The 13,248-nt window shown below is 42.0% G+C and overlaps 1 protein-coding gene across 1 annotated transcript in view; it reads right to left on the reverse strand.

The window, feature by feature from the left end:
* Positions 1 to 1,987: 1,987 nt before the first annotated feature.
* The window catches only part of SLC9A4 (solute carrier family 9 member A4), a 30,733-nt gene continuing 19,472 nt past the window's right edge, over positions 1,988 to 13,248 (reverse strand). The window contains exons 9-12 of the mRNA XM_054627744.2: positions 7,984 to 8,080; positions 6,096 to 6,227; positions 5,294 to 5,381; positions 1,988 to 2,442 (exon numbers count right to left, since the gene is read on the reverse strand). Of these exons, the coding sequence (XP_054483719.2) occupies positions 2,144 to 2,442; positions 5,294 to 5,381; positions 6,096 to 6,227; positions 7,984 to 8,080 (616 nt within the window). The 3' untranslated portion in view covers positions 1,988 to 2,143. The remainder of the gene's footprint in view (positions 2,443 to 5,293; positions 5,382 to 6,095; positions 6,228 to 7,983; positions 8,081 to 13,248) is intronic.

Raw genomic sequence — 13,248 nt, forward strand, 5'->3', positions numbered from 1 at the left:
GGGGAAAAGGGCTGGTAGAGCTTTCTTTCTCTGGCAGTGGTTTTCAAGTTTATTAGTTTAGATTATACCTGTCCTGAATCAGAAAGCCTTTGTAAAAAATGTGAAATCATAACTTACAGAAATAAGTTCTTTTAGGGACCAGGACATACAAGCAATACCAGCAATATAAAAAAGAGAAACATGCAAGTAGCACTGCTATCTCTGACTCTTAGAGAAGCATTTACAGACCTTGAGCAAGGTCTGAGTGGAGGAAACAGGAGGAAACTTAACAAAAACATGACTGAACTTGGTACATTTCTTAACCATAGATTCAATTTCAGTGCAGCTGTAAGGGTGGGTTTATGGACTTCTGGATTCATCCCTTTGGATAAAATCAGCTCAACTACAGTGCTAAGACAGAGAAGACAATGGCAATGCTGCTTCCATTCTACAGAAAGGAACTTTTTCAGAGAAACTAGGTGTCTGGGACTTAGCTAAAATGTCTAAAGACGATACTTGCTTCTCCTGTTACTAGGGAGAGCCACCATTGAGAGTGGAGCATGGGCACACAGAGTCACTTGGAAGGGAGCTCCACAGAAAGGCTGGGAGTTCAAGTGTTGTAGTGCATATCCCTCTGATTATTTCTGCTTTCTTTTAGAGAAAATCTTCTCTGTACAACATATAGAAAGACACTACAAATAGGTGTGAGGCAAACACAGGGCCTCTCTTTCCTGCTAGACAGCAGGCTACAGGATTAGGCTCCCTTTACCTTTAATCCCAGTTTCTTGCTTCCTATCTGCATTGCTGGTCCAGCTGTACTGTGAAAAATGGTGCATGCATTTGGGCACACAAGATGGGAGTGGGGAATGGAGAAGTTAAATACTTTACAAGGAAGCCTTCTGCTTGCTGAATCACAAAAATATTGTGTATGTTCTTGCCATTCCATGCTTACAAATAAAATCCTGACAGTACTTCTGCCTGAAAACTCCTCTGGATTTGTACATACAAGGATACCTTCTTTATTCCTCCAAAACAACTGTAGGTGAGTGATAGGAGCCTACCTATTGAAATTGATTCAACTAGCTGGAGCCATGGATCATCACAGTAGATGACTTTACACACTTTTTCAGAGCCAAAACCTGAGTTACCAAGAGGTTCCTAAGTGCTTAAAACATTCACTGAAAATCCTTTTGACTTAAGGTCTTGCTTAGGCATCTTCAGTGACATTTACATGCCCTAAGAAATGCCTTTCTGCTTTTAACTCTTGCAATAAATCCATGATTCTCTGGGCTAATATAAATCCAGATCCGGCTTGCTCAGGACTAAAGCCCACACAGAATTGCACAGACGGAAGGTAAAAGACGAGAAGCGCTCTTTGCCACGTGGAGATGAGTATCCAGTTCATTAGCTTGAGACAGACACTTCTGGTGGCAGCAACCACCCAGGAGCAGAGAGGCAGAACCACACCTGCCGTAGGGTTTTATGCCCCAGGTGATGGGGGTGGGGAAAGAGGACTGTGGCCAATGGGATAACATTGGGGAGGGGCAAGGGGAGGGACCACCCGTGGGACAGACACCAGGGCATACAGAAACCAGGGGGTTATGTGAGGGAGAAACCATGGGATGAGAAAGGGGGAATAAATGGTCCATGTGACCTGACATACCCAGTAAAATTTTCCCATCACCAGGGTAAAAACACCAACTAAATAAGCTATTTAGTGCCCTACAACAAACTCTTTTCCAGAATGCAGCTGATTCTGATCTGAAATCAAAAGCTCTATGATGTGCATTCACATGTCAGAGATGCCTTTAGATATTTCTGGATGCAGACCATAGTATGAAACAAAGGCAGTGTCAGCTTCCACCCATAGTACTTCATGCACCCAACTACTGTTGTTTAAATCCTCATCCAAACCCATACAAATATCATATTCTTCTCTTTCCTGCAGTGTTTTGTTGGAAAGAAAGCTTGATATTAGCACATAAGAATTTGAGTCTTCTCTGAGCCACTAAGTACCTTAATACAACTCTTGAAAGTGATACGAGAGCAAGCACACTGGTCCCCAGAGGAAAATCATAGTTTGGTTCATATAAAAGCTTTGCTACTTCTTTTGAAGCAGTGCACCAAGGGCCCTAGAGATGCAAACACTGATGATCTCTTCTCCTCATATAACTAATGGCCTGGCTGGTGCCATTGTTTCTGTCTCTTCTTCTGACTCATACTCCTCCACTTCTCTGACAGTGAAGCGAGCCTTTGGCATTGGAGCTGGATTGTCTGCTCTGGTGAAACGATGAGGCCTGATTGAATATCCTCTTCGAGCTGGCAGGTTGGATGGAGCAGCTCGTCTGTCCAGGTGTGCCATTGGAATCAGCTCCTGCCGCTGCTTGGCTTCCAGTGGCCGTAGCCGGGGCTGGGGCCTCAATGTCAATGGCAATGCAGCATCAGAGCCACTCCTATGCTGATCTAAAGATAAACAGACAAATAATTTGTTTATTTAAAGAAGAGAAGAGAAGAGAGAAATGCCATGGTATTGGAAAGGAGAGATAAAGGGTATTCAATACAATACCCTGGAACTGAAGCATTTTAAATAATTATTATAGAATAAGGAAGCAGTCAAGAACTAAAAATAGCCCTAATTTTTAATTTTCGTCTCAAAGCTGATGTTTAAAAGATTTTCTTTACCTCATCTCAGCTCTGAAACACCAGAATATGAGCACATTCACCTACTTTTTGGTGTCTCACAGACCTGCCCAATGCCTTCACTGCAAGGATGAAGGGCAAGAGTGAAATGCAAGAGTGTTCCTTTATGTAATTTAAATTTTCCTAAAATTTCAGAAGTGTACCTAGTACCATGGTTAAAAAGCATTTTTAAACCCATAGCACAAAACAAAAACATGATAAAGGAGAAAATTCTGGTCCATCAAAAATCAAGTTTGCCAGTGACCTGTGACTAACAAGATGAACAGTTTCATCTGAAACCAGGGGTGCTTTGATTACTCTGGGTGTGTCAGATCTGCTCCTACCAGCTTGCTTTGCCACAAGTACATTGTAAAAATTTGCCTGCAAGAGGCCAGTAACTGGCATTCTCATTCTGACGAGTTTTATAGAATTTACTTTTTCCCTTTCCTAAAGCCACCTGTAGTCTAACTACACAGTAGGAAAGTAGTTAATGTAAGAAACAACTCCTAACATATGAACTAGGAGGATCTGGGATATAAACACAGAGGTCTATGAACAGTAAAATTAGTCTAAATCCTGCTACAGTTAAAGTATACATGTATTGACTGTGGTCACAGTTTCAAAATTTAAGAAATTATTGCAGATCCATAACTATTAAATTATTTTAAGCTAATGTTTATTGCACAGTTGGCACAGTAAAGCACTGCTGCTCATAGGCCCCATGGACATACGACACCCCAAGCAGGATAGTATTTCCCAGATTTCCAGGGCTTCTACTCAGCCCTTTAGGAGCATCACTGCTACAAAGTATGAATGATATATACTGCCAAAGAAATAATTCATAAAATCATAGACTGGTTAGGGTTGGAAGGGACCTTTAAGTTCCCTTACTTCTGCCCCCCTTTCATGAACAGGGAACCTTCCACTAGACCATGTTGCTCAGGCCCATCCACTTGCTCATGAACACCTTCAGGGATGGGGAGTCCATAATTTGTCTGGGCAACAACAACCTCTCTGGCCAATTCGTTTATATGAGTGGCAGAAAGAGCTGGTAGGTGACTTAAGAATCTATTTAAGGTTATTTCTGAGCTTTATTTACTAAAATTTCTGCACATGCTATATATAAGACCTAAATCAAGCTTGCTGGAAGATTTTTTTTTCCAGAAGGTCTTCCAGGCATAGACAGAAGAGATGACATTCATCTCTAAAATGCATGTGTGCACAAATGAGGTTGTCACTCTAATTCCCTACATACTGAGTACTTCTCTTCTTAGTTTCCAAGCGCAATTCATCTCATCCCAACAGTTTATGAGAGGATTTAGGGTGGCTTTTTCCTGCTGAAGACACTTAAAGTTGTGTTCATGCTACACAATTGTGGTGGTGTTCGCAGGGGTCTTAGGATGAGGGAAGAGATGAGAATATTGACTCCATGTTTCAGAAGGCCTGATTTATTATTTTATGATATATGTTATATTAAAAATATACTAAAAGAATAGAATAAAGGATTTCATTAGAAGGCTAACTAAGAATAGAAAAGGAATGATAACAAAGGCTTGTGACTGACCGAGACAGTCCGAACAGCTGGACTGTGATTGGCCATTAATTAGAAACAAGCACATGAGACCAATCACAGATCCACCTGTTGCATTCCACAGCAGCAGATAATCATTGTTTACATTTTGTTCAGGATTTAGCTCTCTCCCCACTAAAATAATATGCCTACCTCCTATAGCAGCATTTGGTTCCTTCAAAGTGTCTGCAGTCCTTTTAGGTCTGAGACTGCTGTGTGGAATACTTTAAGTCTTTTAGACAGGGAGGACTGGCTGCCCAAGGCCAGCTACTGGAGGCTCCTCCAGTACATGAGGTAGAGTGTAACACCAAGTCTCTGTGTGTAGGTCTGTGAACTGGAGCTGCTGGGGGCTGTGTCCCCTGGGATTTACATACCCAAGTGCCACCAAATGTACAGATGGAAGGTCCGGGGCCAGCTGCTGAGCAGAGCCTGTATCTCAGGCCAGCTACTGAAGATTCAGATAGCATGTATGTATTTATACTTTTCCACCAACAGTCTATCAGTCTCATCATCCAGGGAGGGGACAAGGATGAGGCCATTGGTGCTGTTTGCATTTGTGTGAGCCCTGTGCCATGTCTGTGCTGCTCTCTGTGTCTGGCTGTGTGTACACATGCACTGAATTTTGGTGTGGGGCTGCCTGTTGGGAAACCTGCTCAGTCTTGGTACCTGCAGGACCTGGGACCATGGAGCTCCATCAGTCTCACCTGGACAGGGCTACAGGTTCAGAAAGTCATAATAATTTTGCATACAGCTCTGTCTGTGGGGCTGCAGGGAATGGCTAATTTGTGTTCTTGAGCTTGGCCAGGTGGAACTGCAGGGATCACAGGAATATTTGTTCAAGAGGGAAGAAGAGAAAAGCAGGAGGTGCTGGAACAAAACAGAAACTGATGCAGTAATGATAATATAAACAACATGATAAAACAGAAAGGAGAGAAGGGTGTAGCTCATTTAAAGAGGCCATAGACTTCCACGGGACTGTGCATGTAGTACTGTTAAATCCACCAAACAACTGGCCAAGTTTCCTTTTCTACTGGAGTAGGATACAGAGTAAAGCACTTCCCTTACCTGTAAAAGTAACATGCCTGGCTTTTCTTCTAGTGGGCTGGCGTGGACCCTGAGGTAAGGAGAGGTAGCGTATTTCCGTGGTGTTAACCTGTGTAGGAGACAGAAGTGTGTCCAATGCCTGTGAGTGCCTCCACTGGGCACTGACTTGGTGAAACAGTAAAGAGTTATGGAGATATGCTGCATCATTAAAGCCAAATTTTGATAGGCATGAATAAGATCAATGCTTGGTTTAGATGGTTGAACTCACATCAGCTCCAGTGAGAATATCTGTCTGATATAACAGCCAAAGTGGTTTTACCATCACCAGAGAAAAACATGTTCCTCTAAGGTTCACCTTTCTTATTTCAGGTAAAAAATTTGAGTACAACTAATCCATCCAACAAGAACTTATTTCTCTTCCTTAACCATGATTATCTCAGTTATAAATGTCTGTGCTGTTCAATGCCTACCTTTGGTCAGACAAATCTCTTACTGATTGAGAACCCAAATCATCAACGTGCCAGAGGCTTTGCATCAGGCCTTTTCTGATTACACTATACTTTGCACATGCAAAATCAATGCAAGTTACATTATTTTACTACACACAGTCAGAGTAGCTGATTTCTGACCAATGCATTGAGATGGGACATGAAAACTTTGCTGCTCCCATGCTAAGTGAAGGTTTTTCTTCTTAAGGGCTGCATGAGCACACTGGGAAAATACCCATTTTAATACAGTGAAGGGTACATTAGAACTAGTGTCTTTCCATATTTACAGAGAAGCCAAGGCATTTTTACATAAACAGTAGATGGATAACAGGTACCGGTCTACCCCAAGGCAAGCTGTTTCCCTTCCTGCAACTTTGCCTCAGGCTGTGTTCCCGACGAATGAGGATTTCTTGTGCTTGTTTGTCACTTGTCTCAGTAGGAAGATTGTGCCGGTTGTATGCTGGTGCCTGAAACAAAAGATGCAGCCAGCTCATTTTCGGTGCCTTTGCAATGTTAATCAGTCTGATCAACCACAGGGCCAAGGGGACATCTGCCTCAGCTCGGTCACAGACCCAACACGGATTGCTTTGGTATCACATGGCAAAATGCAGCCACGCACAAATCTCACTGCTGCAGAGCAAGATGGGAGGAAGCTGAACACAGCTATAAGTCTCAGACCTCAAGGGCTGTGTTTTGATGCCATTTTTGATAGACTCTTACCTGCTCAAAGTGGAGGTATATAAAATATACCTACCTAAGAAGGCTGTTATCATCTCTGGGCTTGTCCTGTCTTAGTCATCTCTTTTCTCCTCTCATCAAGTGTAGCTGGGAGCTACAGATATGAGGCAGGTCCCAAGAAAGAGACACCTGGTTAACTCAGCTCTGAGCTTTGGTACTAATATTACCGAGTCTGAAGCAAGCTTCAGATGCACTCAGGAACAAAGAATGAATCTCTAGAATGAGATGCACAACTAAGTTTCCTTTCCATATTTGGACAAACTACAAATTACTATTACCCTAAATCTGAGCATCATTTAAGACAAGCCTTTTAGTTTATCACATACATCTAGTGAAATGAAGGAAATAATTATCTGCCTTAAAGAGAAAAATTCATTGAAGTTTATAATCCCTCTTAAAAAGTAGAATCTCATCTCAGTTTCATTCGCAAGGGTCCTTGTAAAACTGGTCTGGGGAGCAAGAGCTTTTCAGAGCTGAAAAGGAGTATTAGAAGTGGCATTACTTTCCATCCAATCTTTCATGTCCAAAAGCACACCATTCTCAATACTACATAGGAAATGACTAGCACAAATAGTCATTACTGTAACTGATTTTGAAGAGAGTTAGTTCATTTCAGTAAGCTAAGAGATAACTATAAATGCAAATTGTTGCTGGTAAGATAAGAAATTGATATCATAAGGATAATTAGCCATGGCAAGTCAAACAATGTTAGGAATGAATAACATATTAATAATGCCACATTTAAATGAGCAGGCCCTAGCATTTTCTAGTACACGTGTGTTACATGAGTTAGCCTTGTTTATCGGCATAATTTCAAGGTTACTGTAATGTATTCTCTCCCACTCTTTGCTGTGGGCGAGCTCTCAATTGTCTATTCAGTGCCCGAGACTGGATTAAGCAGATACCATACCCTGGGCTCTGTCAGGGTCACCACAAATTTCTGCAAAACAAATCCCCGCTGAGGTATTATCGCGCCACTTCTACAGGGAAACAAACCACCTAAATGTGTCAAATGAAGCTCGGAGGACGTGGAAAATTTTTTTCCTTCGTTTTTTTCCTCCTGCGGTGCGGTAAATGCCGCTCCCACGCCGGGCTGCGCGGTGTTTGCCCGCCCGCCCCCGCAGCGGAGTTTCGCTGCTGCTGCTGCCGCCGGAGCGCTGCCAGCGCCGGGCTGCGCTCCCGGGAGCCCCGGCAAGGCACAGCCCAGCGGCGAGGGAAGCCTGACCTCTACAGCTCAGGCACTGATTTATCCTGGCTTTTCCCGCTGCCGTCAGGATGGAAAAAGAAAAGGGAAAAAAAAAAAAAAAAAAAGCGCAAACCCAGCTTTCCTCTATTCCGATCAGTGCCCAAGCCCAGGTTTCTTCCCTCCTTGCCCTCCCAGCTGCCCGCAGTGCCCCCGGGCCGTGGTACGGGCAGGGCAGACCCGGGCTGCGGGGCCGCAACCAGCGCTCGGCAGCTCGGCTCGGCTCGGCTCGGCTCACGCACCCTTTGCCGCACTTGGTACAGGTTGTGTGCCAGGACATCCCGCATGGCCTCCACCTCTGCCGGGGACAGCCTGTGTGCACGCTGGTTCCTGCCGCTCCTGTAAATAAAAGGGGAAATTAAATATGATATTCATGAGCTGATTAAATACTGATCCCATTAAATAATGCATGGACTATTTTTAGCGCTAGAAAAGAAGGCTATGTAGAGCCTTTCTGTGATCAGCAACACCTGCAAATCATCCAAAGATGAATTAAAAAAGGTCAAATTTTGCTCTTTCATTGGCTTTATCCGTATAGTGGGTAGTCAAATTGGGCCCTAAGCCCTCATACAGCTGGCAGCAGAAACTCTTCTTTCTTAAACCTCCAGAAGGAAGTTCCTATTTAAGGATTAGATTAGGCCATGACCAGCTCAGGAAAGCACTGCAAGTTTCCTCCTCTGTCTGAACAAAAACCTCAGCATGGTCTAGCAGTCTGGGCCTTGCCACCTTACTGGTTTTCACTCCTTTGAGAAAGTGAAGAAAATCCTAAGAGTATATTAATTATGAAGTCTGACAGACCCACCCTGTGGTGAGGAGAACATATAGAGTTTCCTTGCTACTGAACCTGTTTCTCCATTTGACATTAAAGAATCACCTAAAAGATAGTAATCTTTGTGTCTTTAAAAAACTTTGGCAAGCCCACAGTCACTTGTAACTGCCTGGCTTTTTCACTAGCAAAGCAGTGGAGGAGGGCTGCTGTGAAATGTTATTGGGTTTCACTACAACAGTCAATCACTGTGAGAGTTAGTGTTTGAGTGAATTCCCAGGAAAAGAAAGGGAAATAGATAGTGATCATCCAGGATGAATCAGTCTGTCTTGTTCCTTCTGAATTTTTCCTTTCTCCATTTTGCTTTCCCACCTCTTAAAAAATAAAAAAAAAAAGTGATTGCAATTGTTGTTTTTCAGCTAAGTGATGTCCTTAAAGTGTTGTCTGTAAAGTGTGCAATAATTAAAAAATAAATTATGATCTATATACAGTATTGCCAGAGTTTTGTGTGCATTTATTTCACACTGCCTCTAAAATAAATTTTAAAATTTTAATGGCAAAGGACAATGGATTCATGCTAAACTGTTTATGATTCATACTAAATTGATTATGATGTAAACATGGGAAAAAGGCTGAAATTTGCAACTACAGCTAGTTTAACAATATTACTATTGTTTTGTTTGATAATCTACCATTAACATCTTGAAAACTTGTAGGACCAATATGAACTGCCTGGATTCTCTATTTTACTGCCTCTTACCCTGAAGTATACAGAGATCCCTGGTACCCTGGTCCCTGTCCAAAGCCCCTGGAATAGAAGAAATAATTCCTGATATATTTCAAGGTTTTGGAAAGTGTTTTCATTCTGCCATCAGACTAAAACAGACACCTGACTTCTTTTCTGTGAAATAAAAACAAAGAGGGAAATTTACAGCAGGTTAAGGTGTAATATTAAAGCAAGGATTGGGATAAGCAGCAGGTTAAGGACTCACTGAAGCATGAGTGACCCATTAGTCTGCCACTGAGATGCTGGCAAGTCAGTGTGACAGAAAAGGGCTGCCATTCTGGATTTGACCAGAAATCTTATCTTGTCCCTGATAAATCCTTCCCATCAAATGTTTAATTGACATTCATCAATTCTCAACAATTGCAATAGCAACAAAGTTATTTATTTACCATTAGGGAAAAAAAAGTACCTTCACCATCACCCAGCCTGAGTGGGTGGGTGCATTGGTTGGTTGGTTCCTTTTTCACTTGCTTTCAGCTCTTAGAGATACACTGAGAGGATCTGGGGATGCTACCAAGTTTCAGGCTTGGGTGCATTGCGCCTTTACTCCCTACTGGGTGTGGCGTGTCACAGTGGGGCACAGCCCGTGTATGCTGCCCTCCACACAGGGAAACCAGGCTCCTTGCTGTCAGCAGCCCCTGTCTGATGACCCTTTGGACAGCAGGGAGACCCTAGGTACACCTGGAAGATATACACAAGCACAAGCCCTGGGGACTGTCATCAAGTATTGGTCTCTAAAATACAGGCTTGGCTCATTTGTGTAATGCAAATGGAACTGGAATAGTTGCTGCATGTGGCTTTGACAACACAGGTAACAACTGCCTCCCTGCTCTGTGCTCCACTGAATGTGCCCACAGGGTCTTTATAATTTACAGCTGGGAATAAACAGGGGAAAGTATCTAAACAGGGAAAATCTTAACTCCAAAGGGGAGATTATCAGATTATCTCTACTTTTCCAGCTGCATACCTGACTTTCTCCATATGCCAACACAGAAATATCCAGTTCTAAATAATTTCAAATCTTATTATTTTGCTCTTAAAGTGAATTAAATAGAGTAAATAAAACTGCTTGAGTCTCAGTTGGGGTAGCAAAAGAAAAAGTAGCATGAAGATAATCTATATTGTTCTGGAGCACAAATAAAAAACCATCATTCTTTTCATGGGATTGGAAATTAACCTACCCAACTGATAACAATGCACATATATGGTAATAAGGAACAGATTGCTTTCACATTTTGCAGTACCTTAAGAAAAGGCTTTCAAAAAACCCCAAGCATGTACAGTATGTTACCAAACCCATAAAGTAATCCTTATTGAAACTATTTCTTTGTTGTTATTGAATCTTCCAACATGTTACAACAAAGAACAGCACAGGATATATTTGTCAAGAAAAAAGTTATAATATGGCATGAAAACTGTCTCTCTGTAATGACTGTCATGACATTATTTCTCTCTTCCTTAGATATGGAGATACTTGATATTTGATACATTGATACTTGCACAATCTGTGTCAATTTTTTTATATTATATCTAAAATCTTGAATGTTGTAAACTTTCCATTAATCTTCACTCATCCTGTGAATGAATAATGTTATTGGGGCACAACTTTCTCATAACTGTACCACCACAAATGACAACACAACAATTGGTTCTGATCTGTACTGTATTCATATATTCTAAGATTTATCAAAGTCAATATTGCAGCAATATGAAGCCAGCATTAAGTAAACCCAGTACCAAACCATCTTTCTCTCTAATGCTCATATTTCCTACAAAAACCAGCCATAAACCCACAGTTTTGATAATATCTCCTACACTCCACTTTTGCCATTCCATCCTTATTTATCAGGCTTATATTCTCCAAAATATCATAACCAAATGCTCTGCTTTCATTCCAGTGTGGATTCTTTGTTGCACTATCCGTGGGCAAATTTTCTCACTCCACACTGAAAATACTTACTGTAAATTGGACACCCACTCCACCTGCAGGAATCACACCAGCATGAATGCAATTCTCTAATTCACAGCATTGGAGATCTGCTTTGATTCTTATAAAGTAAATCTCCTTGAGTGCATAAAGGCTGAAAAAACTGATCAGAAGTGTGAGCGAGAGTTTTCTCACTACTGTGGCACTGCTAATAATGATTTACAAGCCATACATTGGAATTTTATTTCAAATCTCCTTTTGTTCATGGCCAGAGTTTTGTATCTTCACTGAAGACAGGACTTTAGGTACATGCTGACTCAATGACAGTAATCATACAATTTATAAATACATTTAGAGACCTTTTACACAGGTTCTTTTGATTGCTGTGGGGAAAGACAGCAAGAACCACTGTATTGGCTCAGACCAAAGATCCACCAACTCCCTCAATATCCTGTCTCCTGCAGTCCTCAACAGCAGACACTTATCAATGAACAGAGGTAGGGAAATGTTTATTTTCCTAGAACACTCTCACAACCTGCAAGATCATAATGGTCTTGAGCCACAGGCTGTTTTTCTGAAGTTGACACTTCATTTTTAAAAAAGCTTTCTCATCAGAGGATGATGCACAGCAAAATTCAATTATAGCCAGAGTAGAGATGGCAAAAATTAGTCCATCATATCAGCTGGTTATTAAAGAATATTTATCAACCTAAATTCTCAGCTCAGGAGAAAATTTCTGAACTATGCTGGAGCAATTTGTCTTATTTTCTCATTCCCTCAGGAAAAGAAGAGGGATGTGGTTTGATTGCCAGGGATTGTCTATCAACCTTGCACATTTTCTCTTGGCTCAGAATGGTTAAGGGATTACAGCAGACAGAAAGGAGCCTGACATACATGCAGTCTTTTTTAATATCATCCATTCAGAAAAGAATAATTTAGAGAGAAAAGGTCTAGGTCTTACACTGCATGCTGACATCAGTACAAGAAAACAAATTGATCTTGACATGACTAAACCAGAGTTTCAATCAAGATTTTCATTTAATATCCAGTTGATATTTGAATTTTCTGTTATTGGGAATGATCATCATTCAAAAAAAGTAATATGCCAGACCCTACCAGGAGCTGCTGCAAAATGGAGAGTGGTTTAAGGATGCAACAGGAAAGATCAGCAACAGTGGTCAGCAAGAACCATGGAAAGAAATGATGGAGGCAAGTGCCTGCAGCAGTACCTGTGCTCTGGACAGTGTGTTGCAAAGCAAGGATAAATATGTGCATATCAATAATAGTATGCAGGACAGAAGATTTGTGCAACTTTTCTCCTAGAGGGTTGTTCCCTCAGTTCCCTCTGGAGATCCCACCAGTTTTGTCCCCTGGTCTGTCTGATGCCACATGGCATTACTGTTTGATAGAATCATAGAATGCCTTGCATCTGGTTCCAAACCCCCTCACAATGACCAAGGGACATCCTCAGCTCTGTCAGGTTGCTCAGAGCCCCATCACACCCAACCTTGAATGTTTCCTGGGATGAGGCATCTGCCATCTCCCAGAGCAACCTGTTCCAGAGTTTCACCACCCTCATCGTAAAAAGTTCTTGTACCTAGTCTGAACCTACCTTCTCCTAGTCCTACTGCTACAAGTCTACTAAAAAGTCTGTCCCTATCTTTCTTATAAGCCTTCTTTAAGTACTGAAAAGCTGCAAACAAGTGTTCCCAGAGCCTTGTCTGTCTCCTAGGATAGGTGCTTTGACCTTCTGATCATCTTTGTGGCACTCCTCTGGACCAGCTCTAACAGGTCCATGTCTTCCCTGTACTGAGGACTCCAGAACTGGACACAGCACTGTAGGGTCTCACAGAATAGCAGGGCAGAATAACAGGGCAGAATAGCAGGGGAGAATTCCCCTCCCCCAGCCTGCTGACCATGCTGCTTTTGAGGCAGGATATGGTTGCCTTTCTGGGCTGTGAATGTACATTGACAGTTCATGTCCAGCATTTCCACCACAAGTATCCTCAAGTCGTTCTTGGCTGGCT

Source organism: Agelaius phoeniceus, chromosome 2 (assembly GCF_051311805.1).
Source record: "Agelaius phoeniceus isolate bAgePho1 chromosome 2, bAgePho1.hap1, whole genome shotgun sequence".
Classification (NCBI taxonomy): Eukaryota; Metazoa; Chordata; class Aves; order Passeriformes; family Icteridae; genus Agelaius; species Agelaius phoeniceus.